Source organism: Protopterus annectens, chromosome 10.part0 (genome assembly GCF_019279795.1).
Source record: "Protopterus annectens isolate FY-2018-M chromosome 10.part0, PAN1.0, whole genome shotgun sequence".
NCBI classification, from domain to species: Eukaryota; Metazoa; Chordata; order Ceratodontiformes; family Protopteridae; genus Protopterus; species Protopterus annectens.
The window spans coordinates 1,641,148,239-1,641,167,712 of record NC_056744.1 but is presented as its reverse complement, the minus strand read 5'-3'; the positions used below and the strand labels follow the sequence as shown (position 1 = coordinate 1,641,167,712).

Sequence of the window (19,474 nt, the reverse complement as noted above, 5' to 3'; positions counted from 1 at the left end):
TGGGATTTTTGGGGTAGAATTTCATCTACATTATGGTCTAATGATACAATTTTTCTTACAACAGATGTTATTGATCTTTTCATCTGTATTTCTAGGGACAAAGGATTATTTTTTCATAATATCTTGGTGAGCCACCCATTAATTCTGGAGGCTATTACCCTTCTTATGGATTTTATGGCTTCAACTAGAGAAGAAGTAATTAATGAATTTCAGAAAATGGAGGGGATGTTCCTAGAAAGAGGATATCCTCAAAAAGTTATTCAGGTTATTAGTGTGGATGTCTTGTCAGAATGGGGTAAGAAATACATACCATTATTAGGACAAATGGTAAGAGAAAGAACAGTGACTCTTTTATTGCAACAACTGATCCTGGTATTAATTTCAATAAAGCACTTACTATCAAATATGAGTATGCATATAAAATAAAGAATATAATAAGGAGAAATTAGAATATTATTAATGCTTTCCCAATGTATAAAGTCATTTTGTTTCACATGTAAAACAACCCTTAATTTTAAACAATATATGGAAAATAGGTTCATAGATTAGTACTATGCTAACTGCCCATGGGGGCCATTTTAAGCATAGCCAGCTAACCCATGTGAGAATCAAACCCTGGACCTTGTGTTTGGAAGGGGGAAATATCTTACCCATTATGCTAACCTCCCCCTGAAAAGAATAAGGAATGTTACATAAATTGAGTTAAGAAGGGGACATCCAGATGTGTTTTTGTAAATATTGCCAATATATTATGACAGATGAACAGTTACAGTTAAATAATGGTATATGTAGTTTGACTAGACCAAGGAAAGGTAACTGTGAGACATGTGGGATAGTTTATATTTCCCTATGTAACCACTGCCCTAGTTTTTATATAGGAAAAACAAAATGTTCACTAAATAAAAGTATATATGAACATATGTATGATATCAGAGGGAAAAACAGCAATAGTCCACTATATAAACATTCCCTTGACTATCATGTAACAGGGTTTTAAATTTGTTATATTGGAAAGGGTGAGTATCGAACCAAGAGGAGGGGATTGGTCATTACTGTGAAAACACAAGAAATTGTCGTGGCAATTTACACTTAATGCCACTCAACCTCCAGGGCTCAATGCTATATTTTCTGTTTCTGTAATATTAAGGAAGTGATCGATGAAATTGGAATAAAAAGTCCCTTCTTGTGGTTAAGTAATATTTTAAGAAGTTTGTAATTGATGTTCAATTACATGTACTTACTTATTTTACATTTCCTATGGTATTATTTTTAACAAGTTATATTGAAGACAGTATATATTTGATATGAAGCATGTCATTTATATGCCTTTGAGAATATATTAATTTTATAGAAAGTATATATATTTCATAGATTATTTTTTGCATTTTAACCTGCATCTTAGAATGTTACTTATGAAGTTATAGATACATTTTAGGCCGTGGTGGTGCAGCGGATAGCACTGTTGCCTCACAGCAAGAGGTTCTCTGGTTCGATTCTCGGCTGGACCACCTTCTCTGTGGAGTCTGCATGTTCTCCCCACGGTCGAGTGACATTTAAAGACATGCAAGTAGGTGCGTGCATGAATGGGTGTGCCTTCTTTGAAGGTTGGGTGTCGGGCTGGCACCTCTGCACCATAAAAATCTACTGCCAATCATTAGCAGACCAGAGTTCTGCAGTGGCGATCCCTAACCGGGAAAAGCCGAAAGACATTAGCTATGTATTGTTAGATATATTTTAGAAAAGGTTTACTTGTAATAGAGTGTATGGCTTTAAATTGTAGATGTTTAAGGAAGTTATGTTACTTTGTATCCAGATTCAATGAAGTTCCAGTTGTTCAGGAATGAAAGCACATAATCTGGATTGTGGATTGTGCTGTGCATTTATATTCATTATAAAATTTTATGAAATTGTCATTGGAGGATGGTACAGTTGGTTTGTTTGAGTGAGTGACACCATGTTTCCACATAATGGCTTTTGGTTGTTGTTTTAGTTTTGTGTGAACCGTTTGTCATCCGGAAAGTGGTTACTCATCTCTAAACCCTGATTTGGTTCTTCTGTGTCTTCTGTCTCCTCTTCTACCACTCCCCCGTTCCCATCTATCATCTTTACATCACTCTTTCCACTGGACCATTCTGTCAATAAACAACCAATTATAGGAACAAAAAGTCTTTTCCCATGATTAGTCCATTCACAACGTACTGATTTGTTCTATGTAGCCTTGTTATCACAGTTTTTGTATGCACTTGTTTTATATTTGTTTATTTTTTGTTTGTTTTGGTGCTAGGTAAGCAGTCTGGAGTTAGATAGCACCCCTTTTGCTGCCATGGCCTGCAGAAGATAAAAATACTGAGAAAAGAAACAAGTGTTTAATACAAGTATCGTTTTGTATTGTCTAGTACACGGTCTTGTTATCCTTTCTTTCGGTTCGATTAGATGTGATATATCATGGGCCCACTTGAGATGCATCCTAGACTAATGTGCAGTGCAGTTCATTTGTGTTGCAAAATACATAAACATTTCAATAATAAGTGTATGCAGTCATTAATATTACCCTTGCACTATTGTGGGACAGTTGCATACACATTAATGCATTAATGCATTACAGAAATGTGTGACATAATTTGCAGAAAAATATAGTTAGATCATCTGCTTAGGCATATAGGAGTCGGGTGTTCAGAGAAATGAAGGCACACAAAACACAGCTGAGCTGCTCATAATATCATATACACTGCTTTTATAGTAACACTTGGTTAATTTGCATATTTATATTTTGCATTGATTGCCCTTTATGTACATGGGGAACGTCTGAGGCAAAATGCTTATTATTCAGTGTTCTCATAAAATGTAATGTACAAGCAAACAAAAAAATTCAAATTGTCAAAAACCCGGCACTCCAAAAACTTGATAGACATTGTACTGATTTCACCATGTCGCAATCAAGATGTTATGTAGGAGCATGGTAAGTGGAAATGTCTGTGTTTTTTTAACTCTTAATTGAAATCTCTACAATCAAATATCTTCCAAACTCTCAGACATATGTCCTTTGGGGTAACAAGCTGAGAGCTATGCACGGCGGTATAACGTTTTCATAACAGTTTATACAAAATAATGGAAATTAATGTATTATAGGCAGTAAGAGTTCATTGCTGAATAAACATATGTATCACAAGACCCATACATGGCAAGCTATATGCAATGCTGTTTTAAGCATTGCTCCAACATATAGTACACTGAAGCCTTATTTTTTTAATACAGAATGTAATTGAAGAGGATTCATTGTTTAATTAATTCATATTTTTTATTGGCTGTTTTTGTTTATTTTATTTACTTGTCATCTATTTGGTGCTTCAGTTTCTTCACTGAAGGACTTTCTCTGAGGCATTAGAAAAGTTGAGGCTCAGCTTCAGTAAAATCCTCACTACTTGCACTAATTCCCAACGCAGGATGGTCAGTTAGTGCAAAGGTGCAAAATTGTGATTTAGACACAGGTATGGCCAAAATAAGAAAGATCTCATTATTGGCTGATTACTGTGTCTCTGAATCACAGTATGCTGCGGTGGTACGGCGGTAGCGTTGTTACCTCACAGCAAAAGGTTCTCCTGTTCAATTCTCGGAGTGGCTTGGGAGTGCCTTCTGTGTGGAGTCTGCATGTCCTCCCCGCGGTTGGGTAGCATTCGAAAGACATGCGCGAGTAAATGGGCATGCCTTTGTTGAAGGTTGGGCATCGAGCTGGCACCTCGGCATTTCATAAAAATCTACTGCCAATCATTAGCAGACCGGAGTTCCGCTGTGGCGACCCCTTACCGGGAAAAAGACAAAAAGACTGTGTCTCTGAATCAAATATCAGGGGTGTCAGACCTGACTGTGCTAGTGTTCACCATAGAGGCTCATGCATCATGTTAGCAAAGGCACCCCCCCCTATAAGCGCACACACACACACACACACACACACACACACACACACACACACACACACACACACACACACACACACAGCCCGAACCGCAAATACACCAAACTCCCTAAACCTCAAAATTTAAAATCTCGAATCGTCATAGTCGGCCAACACCAATGCGCGCTACATACTACGCACCCAAACTTAATAAATAAAACACATACATACACTAACCAAACCCTACTTCTAACCCTACACTAAACCTTACATACATTACTATCTATGCACTTACCTTAACCCGCACCCCAACCCTAAGGTCTGCAACTATCGCACACTTACCCTACAAACATATACCCAAACAAAACAAATAATCCACACACATACACTCAACAAAACCTTACTTCTAACCCTACACTAAACCTTACATACATTACCTATCTATGCACTTACCTTAACCCGCACCCTAACCCTAAGGTCCGTAACTATCGCACACTTGCCCTACAGACATATACCCAAACAAAACAAATAATCCACACACATGCACTTAACAAAACCCTACTTCTAACCCTTCACTAAACCTTACATACATTACCTATGTATGCACTTACCTTAACCTGCACCCTAACCCTAAGGTCCATAACTATTGCACACTTACCTTACGGAGCTATACCTCAGACGGGCCAACCATGACAGTTCAGCATTTCATGTTTCGTGGTTTTGGACGTTCACCATTACCGTAGTTCGGCTATTGGTGTCGCTCAGTTCCGATTCGCTCGAACGGATCTTTGGTCTTCTAATATAGACCCCAACAATAGTTGGGCGCTATGTCAGTTATGGGTGAATATAGGTTGTATAGTAAAGAGGTCAATAATAATTGGGCGCTATGTCTGTTTAGGGTGAATGTAGGTTGTACAGTAAAGCGGTCAACAGTAGTGTGGTTCTGTGTCTGTTTAGGGGGAAGTTAGGTTGTACAGTAAAGATGTTGACAATAGTTGGGTGTGACAATAGTTGGGTGCTCTATTTAGGGTGAATGTAGGTTGTACAGTAAAGAGGCTGGCAATAGTTGGGCACTGTGTCTGTTTAGGGTGAAGGTAGGTTGTCCAGTAAAGAGGTCGACAATAGCTGGGCTCTATGTCCATTGAAGGTGTATGTAGGTTGCACAGTAAAGAGGTCGACAATAAATGGGCGCTGTGTCTGCTTAGGGTGAATGTAGCTTGTACAGTAAAGAGGTCGACAATAAATGGGCACTGTGTCTGTTTAGGGTGAATGGAGGTAATACAGTAAAGAGGTTGACAGTAGATGGGCACTGTATCTGCTTAGGGTGAAAGTAGGTTGTACACAGAAAGCCATGTAGAATGTATTGGTCTCCTCAGACCTCATACTACTGACCCTGCCCTCGTACTCCATGTCCACACCCGGTCAATTAGCCATCCTCTTACACCCCTGGACTTACTCCCATATTGCTGGGGGCAATTGTAGATCCTAAGGGTATCCTGGGGGCTCAGCCATCAGTGCTTTCTTCCTTTTTTGTTTCTTTTTATATGCCCTAACCCCCTCCCCTCTTGTCAACTATGTCTGAGGGCAACTGCCCTCTTTGGGTGTCCTTCTTCTGCACCCAGCTGTTACAAGGATTTTTCTTTGGTCTCTTTGGACAATGCCTCCTTTTAGGGAACATCAGTGACAACCACCTTTTCTCCCATGATGGAGACACTTAACCCTCTGTGGCATTACATCAGTAGCCCAAGCTCCTAATCAAACCCAACTTGGCTGGGCCATAATTCGGGATTTATCCCTTTGCACCACTGGAGCAGCTTATCTCTCTAGAATTTGACATTATAAAGGTAGGTGTAGAGTGGGCAGGTTTGTGAAGGATGTTTGGTGGGGAGATAGGTAGAATGCTTAGGGTGAAGGTAGGTTGTACAGTAAAAAGTTCAACAATAGTTGGGTGCTGTATCTGTTTAGGGTAAATGTAGGTTGTACAGTAAAGAGGTCAACAATAGTTGGGCGCTGTGTCCATTTAGGGTCCATGTAGGTTGTACAGTAAAGAGGTCGACAATAGCTGGGCTCTGTGTCCATTTAAGGTGTATGTAGATTGTACAGTAAAGAGGTCGAAAATAGGTGGGTGCTGTGTCTGTTTATGGTGAATGTAGGTTGTACAATAAAGTGGTTGACAATAGTTGGGCATTGTGTCTATTTAAGGTGAATGTAGGTTGTACAGTAAAGAGGTTGACAATAGTTGGGCACTGTGTCTGTTTAGGGTGAATGTAGATTGTACACTAAAGAGGTTGACAATAGTTGGGCACTGTGTCTGTCTATGGTGAATCGAGGTTGTACAGTAAAATGGTCGATAATAGTTGGGAGCTGTGTCTGTTTAGGGTGAAGGCAGATTGTACAGTAAAGAGGTCGAAAGTAGTTGGGTGCTGTGTCTGTTTAGGGTGAAGGTAGATTGTACAGTAAAGAAGTTGACAATAGTTGGGTGCTGTGCCTATTTAGGGTGAAGTTGATTGTACAGTAAATAGGCTGACAGTAGTTGGGCACTGTGTCTGTTTAGGGTGAATGTAGGTTGTACAGTAAAGAGGTCGATAATAGTTGGGCACTGTGTCTATTTAGGTTGAAGGTAGGTTGTACATTAAAGAGGTTGACAATAGTTGGGCGCTGTGTCTGTGTAGGTAGTTTGTAAAGTAAGTAAAATGGTCGACAATAGATGGATGCTGTGTCTGTTTAGGATGAAGGTAGGTTGTACACTAAAGAGGTTGACAGTAGTTGGGCACTGTGCCTGTTTAGGGTGAATGTAGGTTGTACATTAAAGAGGTTGACAGTAGTTGGGCGCTGTGTCTGTCTAGGGTGGATGGAGGTTGTACAGTAAAGAGGTCGATAATAGTTGGGTGCTGTGTCTGTTTAGGGTGAAGGTGGGTTGTACAGTAAACAGGTTGAAAATAGTTGGGTACTGTGTCTGTTTAGGGTGAAGGTAGGTTGTACAGTAAAGAGGTTGACAATAGTTGGGTGCTGTGTCTGTTTAGGGTGTAGTTGGTTATACAGTAAAGAGGTTGACAATAGTTGTTCCCTGTGCCTGTTTAAGGTGAATTGAGGTTGTACAGTAAAGAGGCTGACAATAACTGTGTATTGTGTCTGTTTACGGTGAAGGTAGGTTGCACAGTAAAGAGGTTGACAATAGTTGGGGACCCTGTTTAGGGTGAATTGAGGTTGTACAGTAAAGAGGTCGGCAATAGTTGGGTGCTGTGTCTGTTTAGGGTGACGGTAAGTTGTACAGTAAAAAGGTCGACAATAGTTGGATGCTGTGTCTGTTTAGGGTGAATGTAGGTTGTACAGTAAGAGGTTGACAATAGTTGGGTGCTGTGTCTGTTTAGGGTGAAGTTGGTTATACAATAAAGAGACTGACAATAGTTGGGAACTGTGTGTGTTTAGGGTGAATGCAGGTTGTACAGTAAAAAGGCGACAATAGTTGGGCACTGTGTCTGTCTAGGGTGAAGGTAGGTTGTACAGTAAAGAGGTCGACAATAGTTGGGTGCTGTATCTGTTTAGGGTGAATGTAGGTTGTACAGCAAGGAGGTTGACAATATCTGGGCACTGTGCCTGCTTAGGGTGAATGGAGGTTGCACAATAAAGAGTTCGACAATAGCTGGGCACTGTGTCTGTTTAGGGTGAATGTAGGTTGTACAGCAAGGAGGTTGACAATATCTGGGCACTGTGCCTGTTTAGGGTGAATGTAGGTTGCACAGTAAAGAGGTCAACAATAGTTAGGCATTGTGTCTGTCTATGGTGACGGTAGGTTGTACAGTAAAAAGGTCGAGAATAGTTGGGCACTATCTGTTTAGGGTGAATGTAGGTTGTACAGTAAAGAGTTTGCAATATATGGGCACTGTGTCTGTTTAGGGTGAATGGAGGTTGTACAATAAAGGGGTTGACAATAGCTGGGTGCTCTGTGTCTATTTAGGGTGAAGGGTTGTACAGCAAAGAGGTCGACAATAGTTGGGCGCTCTGTTTAGGGTGAATGTAGTTTGTACAGTTAAGAGGTCGACAATAGTTGGGTGATCTGTTTAGGGTGAATGTAGTTTGTACAGTTAAGAGGTTGACAATAGTTGGGTGTTGTGCCTGTTTAGAGTAAATGTAGGTTAATCAATAAAGAGGTCGACAATAGTTGGGCATTGTGTCTGTCTAGTATGACGGTAGGTTGTACAGTAAAGAGGTCGACAATAGTTGGGTGATCTGTTTAGGGTGAAAGTACAGTAATGGAGTAGACAATAGTTAGGCACTGTGTCTGTTTCAGGTAAATGTAGGTGGCAGGAATGATGTTGGAAGGAAGAGACAGAATTATTGATTTCAAATAGGTGACTTAAGTTGGAGATTGTGAGAGGGTGAGAGAGGAAATGAAGCAGGAACAGTAAAGATGAAATATGTGGCTGGATTAAGAGGAGAGTGCAAGGAGAGAAGATTGTCAGAAGGATAAAAGCTATGGGAGAAAGATGGAGAAGGAAAGCAGATGTAGAAGAACTATGAAGTGGAGGCTGGAATGGGTCTATTGTACAGACTACAATACACAGAATGTAGCCATGTAGAATGTATTGGTCTCCTCAGACCTCATACTACTGGCCCTGCCCTCGTACTCCATGTCCACACCTGGTCAATTAGCCATTCTCTTACACCCCTGGACTTACTCCCATACTGCTGGGGCAAATTTTAGATCCTAAGGGTATCCTGGGGGCTCAGCCATCAGTGCTTTCATCCTTTTTTAAAAAATTTTTATATGCCCTAACCCCCCCCCTCACGTCGACTATGTCTGAGAGGAACTGCCCTCTTTGGATGTCCTTCTTCTGGACCCAGTTGTTACAAGGATTTTTCTTTGGTCTCTTTGGACAATGTCTCCTTTTAGAGAACATCAGTGACAACCACCGTTTCTCCCATGATGGACACAACTAACCATCTGTGGCATTATGTCAGTACCCCAAGCTCCTAATCGAACCCAGCTTGGCTGGGCCATAATCTGGGCTTTATCCCTTTGCACCACTGGAGCAGCTTATCTCTCTAGAATTTGAAATTATAAAGGTAGGTGTAGAGCGGGCAGGTTTGTGAAGGATGTTTAGTGGGGAGATAGGTATACTTCCAGATGATTTTCCTTAAATAGGATGCTGGATATGTCTGCATGTGTGTGTGGTTCTATAAAGCTGGTTTAGTTAATTTTCTGTTCCAGATGAAATCATCCAAACTCAATGATAAAAACTGCAATAAATGTCTTCTTCTTTCCCCTTTTGGAAATGATGTGATGCGGAGTGTTCAAATGTCTGAATGTCCGCAGATGCTGGTCATAAGATATAAATGTAGTACTGCCTTCAACTTGTCATAAATAAAGATAATATATAAAGATAAAACACCTCTGTAACTGTTGATCTTGTGTGCATTAGGAATAATGTCTGCTTTCTGGAGTAAATCAAGAATCGTATGGAGGTGATGTGACCTGAACCAGATTATAATATGAAGGTTCCTAGGTATGAACCACCTCCTGTCAGATTGTTGGAGTGGCTCTCAGTTAAGTACTCTAACATCTTTTGATGTTTCACCCATGAGTGCATGACAAGGAAGACAAATTAGGCTCACACTAGATGAAATGAGAGAATGAGTCATACTCAGACTGCCATGAGTGAAAAAATAATATTTTATTAGAAAGCTAATGATGCAAATGCCCCAGGGTATTCCAATTCTGAGACTTCCATGCCAAACCTTTCACTGGGTCATTCATGCTGCTTCATTTCTCCTGCTCCTGGATAAACACAGGGAAGCAGATTAAAAAATACTCCCCTCCCCCAGTTGGACCCCTACCGTGAAAACTGTATCTCTGTTTATTACTGGTGATTTGATCCACGTGACATCTCTGGGTTGTCAAGATCCTAGGTAACAGGAAATGCCCAAGTGTAGCAGTGACAGCTCTCCTTCCATGGGGACAGTGGGAAAGGAACTTATGAACAGCAGCTGAGTGTGCCTTAACTGAGGGCAGATGTTCAATGGTTGGTAAAAGCGGAGGCTTTACAGGCACTGTGTTCATTATTCATATCCGCGTGGGATACCGACAAGATGTTGAACAGCAGCTTGTCGAACTCAGAAAAATACTGGCACAACTGATCTCTAATCAGCTGATTGAACATGCCAGCAGTTGTTCTATGCAACATCAAGGTACAGTGGGGATTAGGAAATTTGCTCTTGCCTGACTGTAGTGCTGTCTTGGAGTTTGTATATGTAATTAGCAGGATGTAGGGATGCAAGAGGACTTGCCCTTCCTGCAAAAAACTTTCGCTCTTTTTTTTTTTCAATACGCTACTGATCATCAAGTTGTGTTCGATCAGTTGCCTTTCAACGTATTTAATTTAAGATGGATGGTCAATGCTAGACTGGTATGTACTTTAGAAAACTGGCAAAGATATTCATCTGGGGATATATAAGTTTCTTAGATGACCAGAATAATTTCTTCATTACAGTAAAAAACAAAGCTTAAAAAATGGGCCACATGCTTACAGAGTAATGAACTTTTAGTGGTAATCAAGTTGTTATAGTAACAGAATGTGGGAGCACTTTGATTTTCCTTAATTTAACTAATTTACCTGCATCTCATGTCTTTCAGACCAGTCAATATGAGTATGTACGCAGTGATCCTAGGAGGATATCAGTTGGACCTTCCGAATTCAAACATGCTCACACTTGGAGTCAGTAATATAATCATCAAAGACAACTACATAAACGCTACACTTGGTAAAGACATTGCTGTCCTACAACTTGCACAAACTGTGAATTATACAGACTACATCCGTCCAGTTTGCCTGCCAAACTCTTCTTACTCGATTCCTGATGGTACAATGTGCTGGGCCACTGGTTGGGGTGATATCAGCTCAGGTGGTGAGTACAAGACTGATCATATTCTGGTTAGTGCACTGACAAATTTAGAAGAGGGTGACTGCATGTATAGTTACTATGCTGTATAAGTATCTGTAGCAAACAGTTGAAGGCGCTGTGTTCACATTGCATTCTCCTCTACAAGTGAAGGTTCAAATATCTCTTCTGGCATACTCATTTAATCTGCTGGCTAGTGTAGAGGATTAAGACTTTCAGCTGCTGCTTCTTTTAGTCCAGGGTTTGATTCTTATAGATTACATTTGCCTACTGTGTGACTCTGACCAAGTTTCTTAACTAACAAGTACTGTGGGACAATTGAGAAATCAAGCTTGGCTCTAGTTCTTTATACCACACATCTAGTAAATACCAGTCTATGAACCTACGTTGCTTACTTATATGCACATCATCTGATATGGTCAGCACAAGATCCCTAGGCATAATTATTATTTTTTCATTTTTAATATACTTAATCTTTTTTCTCTTCCTTTTTCTTTGTTTCGTAGATGTTTTATTTTATACTTCATTGTAATAAATGTAAAGGGCCATATATCTAATCATTCTTCCAACTTTCGATCCACCTCTTCACTTCACTTCACTGAATAAAGCAATCACCAGAAGCCAGTAACCAATTCACAGTTTATTTTCTCGGCACAAGTGCCTTCAAGGAGTCCGAGATGTTAGAGAAAATAAACTGTGCTTTGGTTACTGGCTTTTGGTCATTGCATTCTTCCAACTTTGCGTCTTCCTTTATTATCCTTTCCATCAAGCCTTTGATGCATGTACCCTTTTTTAGTGTTTTTGCCACTGCAAAAGCATAAATCTTTCCTGTCAACATCCGTTTCATGTATAAAGACATTAAGAAGGGCCAGCTGTAATGTTGTCTCCTTATGCTGCATACTGCTAATGCTTCTTTCCCCAAAGTAAAAGTTTTCTTATACCAGTTTTATCCATACATTCAATGAATATTTAATCCAGTTTACTTTCCTTGAATCTCACACAGCTGCCTAAGTTGTCTACTCTCCTTTTATGTGGCACTGTATCAAATGGTCTGCTATAAACAGGCTATACCTTCAGAGTTTTTCATTTCCAACACTTAGGCCAATCTATCAGGAAAATAAAGAAACTTTGTTAGATTAACCTGGTATGACCCTTCCGACGTAAATATGGGCTGCCTTGGGTCTGCTACACTAAAGATCTGTGGAGAATCAGCAGTCCTAACCTTCAGAAATTATCCCGCATTATTTCTCTACAGCTGAGGTCAAAGTGATGGGATATTTGTTTCCAGCATCTGGCATGATCCCTCTCTTGTAAAAAGGGTTACTAAATCAAATCAGTTGCAGTCTTAGAACAATGGTTCAGGAGTAAGATCTTTCCTGTGGGTGTCGGGTTTGATTCTTACCTCTGCTCTCTTACCTGCATTCTCCAGTTTCCTCCTGTTTCCTAAAAGTATGCGGTATGCACTAAATTAGATATGCATGTTGCATTTACCATTGCCTGGTATTTCACTAAGAAGGAGCAGTTAACAAATGAATTAATTAAGCAATAACCGACGATGTAGTGTGGTATATTGAAGATGAACCCATGGTTGGTGTGGTTTGATCACGAGGGCAAAGCCCAAGTAATTAAATAAAGCCAACCGTGGATAAATTTCAATATACCACAACAACAGAGTCAGTTGTTGCTATTATACAATGACATTATTTAAGAAAAACAATACTTGCTTTTCTTAAATAATGTCTTTGTATAACGGTGCATTACTGTTCTTCCGCCGGTGGTGGTATACTGCTTCCTTGTGTTGATGTACTGCGCCTGCATATGGGATTTGCGTCCGACACATACCCAGTACTTCAATGCTTTGAAATGGAAGCAACGGAGAAAAGGAAGTCTCCGTTGCTCAGTTTTTTCTTTTTTTTTCTTTTTTTCTTTTTTATTTGTTAAAAAAAAGTTTTTAGCACTTTATACCAATGGAAAAAAGTCCGGACGACCGGACCTTTTTCCGTTGGTATATTGTGGGATTTACAATAGGCACGCTGGCCAATCAACGTGCACGTTTTGGAATATTAATGGGGGGGAGGTCATTGTATAATAGTCTTGCATCCATTATTATCTCCCTCCAAATAGTTAAGGGTGTCACTTGTCCTCCCCAGAGTTTTCTACGAAATCTGAGATGAGCCTAAACAAGCTCTGCCACTTACATTTCACAAGAAAAGTTGTTTTTATAATTCTGGTTTTGTCTGTCGGCTCTAAATCTGCTTTGGTCTCCTGAATTTTCTGCAGCTAAAATAGCAAAATTCTTAAAAAGAATGGCAGCAAGCATTCTGTAATCTTTATTTAGAAATGAAAAAGGTCCGTATGACCAAGTGAGGAAGAGGTCTTTTCAAGGGTTATTCATAACAGAAGTTGAGAGCCTAGGCCCTGGAGATGATTTGTCAATTAACTTTACATTCATCATTTACCTTAGAAAGGCACAACATACTTTGAGAAGTGGAATGGATTTGCTATCAGATACCCATATTTTGGCTTTAGGATCATTTTAGATTTCATAATTTCTTGTTCTTAGACTGGTTTTGTAAGAACTCTGTGGGATTATGATGCTTTGGAAGAGTAAGAGATTGTATATATATATATATATATATATATATATAAATATATATATATATATATATATATATATATATATATATATATATATATATATATATATATATATATTCTGTTTGTAAACATGATTTGGGGAAATTTTAAAGGTGGATGTGGATATTCATAGGTCATAGGTCATAAACATGAGAAGAGAGCTTAACAATGTCTTAGGAAAAATATTGCATTTTTGGAATAACATGCTGCATTCTATTCTGTCTCAGCCTAAAAGCTAAATTATCTTTTCTTTAGTCACAACCATACCTCTCAACTGTCAAGATATTTGCAGAATGTCCAGATTTTCACCTCTTACTTTTGGTCTGTTCCACATAAAATTTGTGTTTTTCTGGCAAATCGCTATGGACTGACGCCACTAAATAATACTAAATAATGGCAGACATTTGAATTTCAGACTTCATATCCTTCAGAAAACATATAATAATATAAAATCTGCCACTCTAGCAACTTTCTAAGTTTATAGGAGCAATATTTAAAATCTGTTCCTATTGTGTGCCTTTGTCCCCCCAGAATAGAATGCAGCATGTCAGTCTAGATAAAGCTGTCTACGTCTTCAATAGCACCTTTCTCAATGTCCTAAACACTCATGCTCCCCTAAGAAATGCCAGAGTCAAAACTAAACATTCCCCCTGGTTTCAAAAAGCCACTCAGGAACTGATAAAAACAAGGAATAAAGCATGGGAACACTGTCGCCAAACAAAATCCCCCTCTGCTAGGCAATCATTCCTTGGATTGCACAACAAGGTTAAAAAGCAAATAAAAACAGACAAAGCTCTTTATTATCGGTCCTCTCTAAACTCCTTCCATCACAATCCTAAACAATTCTGGTCCACAATAAACTCTATAATCCACCCAGGTAAACTAAGCACCCCTCCACCTACCATTCTCTCCTCCTCCAACAGTATAGATGACTCCTTTAACAATTACTTCACTGAAACCATACTATCCCTAGTCAAAAAACAACACTTCTCACCTACTATCCCCTCAGCCCCACACAACCCCAATCCTCCACCCCTCTCTTTCACCTTCTACTCAGTGCCTACCTCCCATATAAAAAGACTTCTGACAAAACTCAAGCCCACAATGCTTGCAGCAGACAACCTTCCTTCAGAATATCTAAAAATAGCAGCTGATACCCTAACCTATCCATTTCCATATTGATTAACTGCTCCATATCAGAAAGCTATGTATCTACCCTGTGGAAAATTTCACACATCATTCCCCTGTACAAAGGTGGCTCCTTCACTGACATTTCCGAGTACCACCCGATAGCCATCTTTTCTCCACTCTCCAAGATCCTTGAGAAATGTATTAACTCTCAGGTACTAAACTATCTCCTAGCCAATAATCTCCTCTCCAAAACCCAACATGGCTTCAGGCCATATCACAGCACCACCACTGCCTTAATCTCCTTCTCCAACACAATTCTATGACATAAAAACAATGGCTTATTCTCCTCCGCTATATTTCTGGACCTATCAAAGGCTTTTGATATGATATCACATGATATACTCCTCTCTGTCCTCACTAATCTCTCCTTTTCATGCACTGCCACCAACTGGTTCCATAGCGATCTGTCAGACCGACAGCAATCAGTTGCTTGGCAAGATCAGCTATCCCTTCTTCTCCCCATAACCCTCAGTGTCCCCCAAGGCTCCATTCTTGGCCCATTACTATTTTACATATTCACTAATAACCTTCATACGTCTACCAAACATGCTACTCTCACCCAATACGCTGATGACTCCACCCTCATCTGCTCTGCCCCACTTTACCAGAACTTCATAAGATCAAGCAAGAGTCATTCATATCTGTAGAAAGCTGGCTATCCAGTGCCCAATTTCTACTCAGTCCCAACAAGACCAAAGTCTCATCTTCCACCCCTACAAATCTAACCAAACTACTACCCACTTCAACATATATGCCAAAAATGACACCCTTATCTCCTCATCAGAGCACACCAAAGTTCTTGGTGTGGAGATTGACAACAAACTCAAATCTGACCTCCACATATCTCTTACCATAAAAAGTACACAAAAAACTCGGTGCGGTATATAGAAAAAACAATACCTAACCAAGGCAGCCAGAACCTCTATCACCAACTCCCAACTTATCTCCACCTAACTCCACGCCTCTCTCATACTCACCAACCTTAGACAATCTGACCTAAACAGACTTGAAACTTGCTACAATAAAAATCACAAAATTTGCAATGGGGACTTCCTAACGCAGCCACCAGTGTAAGACTCTCATGGAACTGAACTGCCTTGAACTCAGCATCTTCACCTAAATCAACTCTCATTTGCCCATAAATTAGTAAACCACCCTCATAAGATTGCATCTCTCCAAAACCTACTCCAACCCTACACCTCCTGTAGACCCCTAAGATCCAACAGAAAAAAATCTACTTCTTACCACCAAACCCAAAAATTCAGAGCAGAAGCCCCATTCTCCTGTACCATATCCAAACTATCGAACAGCCTGCCCACCCTCCATAACCAAATTACCATCCAGCAGTCTATTCAAAGCCACTCTCAAATCTCACCTAAAAAAGCATTGGCTCTGCCCCTGCTCCAACCCCGATTAACATAGCTCCTAGGCCATTTGTACACCTTATATGTTTATCCGCCACTAAACTTGCTTGATCTCCATAACTTTATAGGTTCACAGGTTGGTACTAGGCTATTGGCCCTAGGGCCTATACAAGCCTAGCCATAACATTTCCCTGGCTATTTCTTCCCACATTATTTACTTCCTTGGATCCCTGTCTAGCAGGGCGACTGACATGATCCCCGGGGTGAATGTCCTATCTGCCATCCAATCAAGGTTCTTTTGAAGAGGGCCAAAGAGGCATTCTGCTTTACATGTATGGACAGTCTATTCCGGAGTCTGGGGAGTCTCTGGGTCAGGAACCTATCCCTCCAGCATGTTTTGTTCATTGTGATGACAAGGTTTAGATCCCTGGAGCATGTGTCTCTGAGGGATTGGGATTTCTTTAAGTGTAGCATGTCTAACAGCTCTGGTTTTGACATGGCCTTATATGTTAAGCAGAGATCGCCTCTGAGTAGACGATATGCGACAGAATGTAGGTGGAGTTTTTTTAGACGGTCAGCATAGGGCATCTGCTTTAGGCCTGTGATTCTTTTAGTGAGGTATTTCTGCGGCCTTGCCAGTTGTTGCAGATGTCTTGAGAGGTGCATACCAAACAGGACATTGTATTCTATAATGGGTCTAATGAGGGATGAGTACAGTGGGACAATGACCTCCTTTTTTCTGGATGAAAAGCCCTTAGTGATGAGGTGTGCCACATAGAAGGATTTCCTGACTGTTGTGGTGATGTGGTTATCGAAGGTGAGACAACTGTCCACCTGTGTCCCTAAGTCTCTTATCACAATTTCAGTGTTTAGTGTACTGCCACCTATGTGATAATTCATGGGTACATGTTTTTTCCCAAAGGGGATAACTACATTTCTTGGCATTGAGCTTGAGCCCATGGCTCAGGCACCAAGCATCTGTTTCTGTAAGGCCCTTTTGTAGAATATCCACATCATTTGGGGATTCAGTAATGGCTCCCAGTCATCTGTGAACTTTGTTAGCCAGAGTCCCTTAGTGTTGGCCTGTACTTCAGAGAAGTAGATGCTAAACAAGAGCAGTCCCAGGACTGAACCCTTAGGTACTCCACTTGTCACTTGTTTGGCATTTTCTCTCTTTGTCACTCAGTTATAACATTCAACTTATTCACTCAGTATTTAGTGTATGTTTGTTCCTACTATTGATCAATGTATTCTGAATGCCATGCTGCTGTTGTACTATAAATGTCATGTGACTTACTGTAAACTCCTTTACTATTATACTATTTTACTTTTAATGTACTTGTGGAGCTTTTCTCCCTGGGCCTCTGCTGAAAAAGGACCTGTGTCCAATCCGACTTTCCCGGTAAATAAATTTAAATAAATAAATAATAAATAAATAATACATTTCTTGGACTGAGAGGTTGAGAGGTATGGTCTCAACATTTTTTGAAGGGGGGGGGGGCAATGCCGTGCAACGTAAGAGTGAAATCTCATTCATTTAACCATTTATTTTAGTATTCGTGATTTAACCATTTAGAAATTCTTTGCATGTGACTTCAGTAATAAAAATGAATGTGTTCTCCTGTGATTTTAAGGTTTCAGATTTCTACTTCTTGTACCTAATGCTGCCAACTCCTACACAACCCAGGCAACACACAGACACAAAGGTAGAGGTTACAGTTGTAATCCCTCTAAGGACAGAAAAATTGCCCAAGTGACAGTAGCCTTGTCTCCCTCTTCCCCAGAAAGGACAACAGGAGTCCAGAAAGATTACATCTGCCAGTAGCTGCTTGGACCTCAAAAGTAGAAATAACAGGTGTAATCCATAGAAAGACAGTAAGCATGTTTTAGAAATGAAAGCATATTTGCCCATGTCCAAAGAAAGGATGTTAGGATTCCTGAAAGATAGCAGTTGCTTAGAGTAAGGGAAAGTTATTTTATGGTGGATTACCTATCTGTGAAATGCTATGTTTAGCAATCATTGGCTCCTCTGACCCTCTAGGCACTCCACATTGCAGCAAAGTGAAGACATCTTGCAAATTTCCACAGCTCTTCACTACCATCTATGGTACTGCTGCAGGGTATGAGGGTAAAAGCAACGTGTAATGAAATAGTAGGCATATTCATCCTGTTCCCACACCTCCTGTGCTCCTGTAGATTATGCTATTCTCAGTTTTAGCTAACCTAGAGGGTGTTTCAGTGTGTTCTGTTTTTCCTTAGTAGCCTGACAAACAGAAGGAACAGAACTTCCCTCATTGCCTTAGGTCTGAAGTAGAACCAAGCAGCTAGAAACACCAAGGTTGGAATGCCTTTATTACCAGAGATCGAGATGCAAGATAAATTAACAGTGTCGACTTCACTACTGGTGTGGGACACTAATGAGAGATGACTCAAAGCAAAGCAGCATCTCTTTCTAAAAGCTAATACTGCCTGTAAGTACTGGATTAGCCAGATACAATCACATCTAGCTGAACCTTCATCACTCCTAGTTTGTCAGGTATAACATTTTCTTACAGTATGCAAATAGGAGAAGGTGCTTGTGTCCTTGAACTGAGGCTTCTTTCTAAATATCATAGAAGGGTCAGAGCACAGTACGTCTGTATGTCTGCTTCATGGAGGGACACACATACACCATTGCATGACATCACAAGTGAGTGCAGAGGTGGGAAAATGAATTGTCTGTTACTGATTTATATTGTAAAATCCACATAATTACTGAGGGATAGACTGCATTTCTGACTAGATGACAGAAATCTGAAGGAGAAATGACTTCTGTGGATGGTATTTCTGAACAGCTGGGAGGAAACTAAAGATAACCTCTTATATAGCCTAACCACTTCTTGCCATTATGGCAGTCTGTTGCTGTAAGACATCTGGGACAGCTGTACCCACTTTTGTCCATATGGCGGTCAGGTAGTGATATATATGAGTTCTGATTAGTTTGGGTTTTTCCTGCCAGAGCTGCATTCTCAAACCTTAGGTAGTGAAGAGGGCTGATAGTCTGTCTAGTCTCTCTCTGTAGTGGTACAAGAATACAATTGCCTTGAGAGTTGGTCTAGGACTTTTTGTTACACCCCCTCCCTCAACTCCTTCTGCAGCATGGCATCTTAGGACTCTGTGGCTATCACAGATACTGGTTCTGTTCTTTATGCACTGGCGCCTGTTGCTTCTTAGTGTGGGCTGCCCTTATAACTGGGTACAAAGACTTTCATGCAATGCAAGTTTCTTGCCATTCATAATAGCAAACCACTGTTGTATAATTGGCAGGATAATATAGTGAAATATTATTATTCTACCCTTCTTTGTTTTGGAAGATGCAAAGGTAGAAATAATAGCTGCAATACCTGAAAGACAGGAAACTTACCCTACAAAGTGAAAGCACACTTACCCCATCTTTTCCAAAGAGGCCATTATGAGTTATGAAAACTTTTCTCTGTCAGCAGTTGCTTAG

At 40.2% G+C, this 19,474-nt stretch overlaps 1 protein-coding gene across 1 annotated transcript in view; it reads left to right on the top strand.

Moving 5' to 3' along the window:
- The window catches only part of LOC122813830 (serine protease 33-like), a 123,514-nt gene that overhangs the window by 37,969 nt on the left and 66,071 nt on the right, over positions 1–19,474 (top strand). The window contains exon 4 of the mRNA XM_044086358.1: positions 10,527–10,798. Coding sequence (XP_043942293.1) covers positions 10,527–10,798 — 272 coding nt within the window. The remainder of the gene's footprint in view (positions 1–10,526; positions 10,799–19,474) is intronic.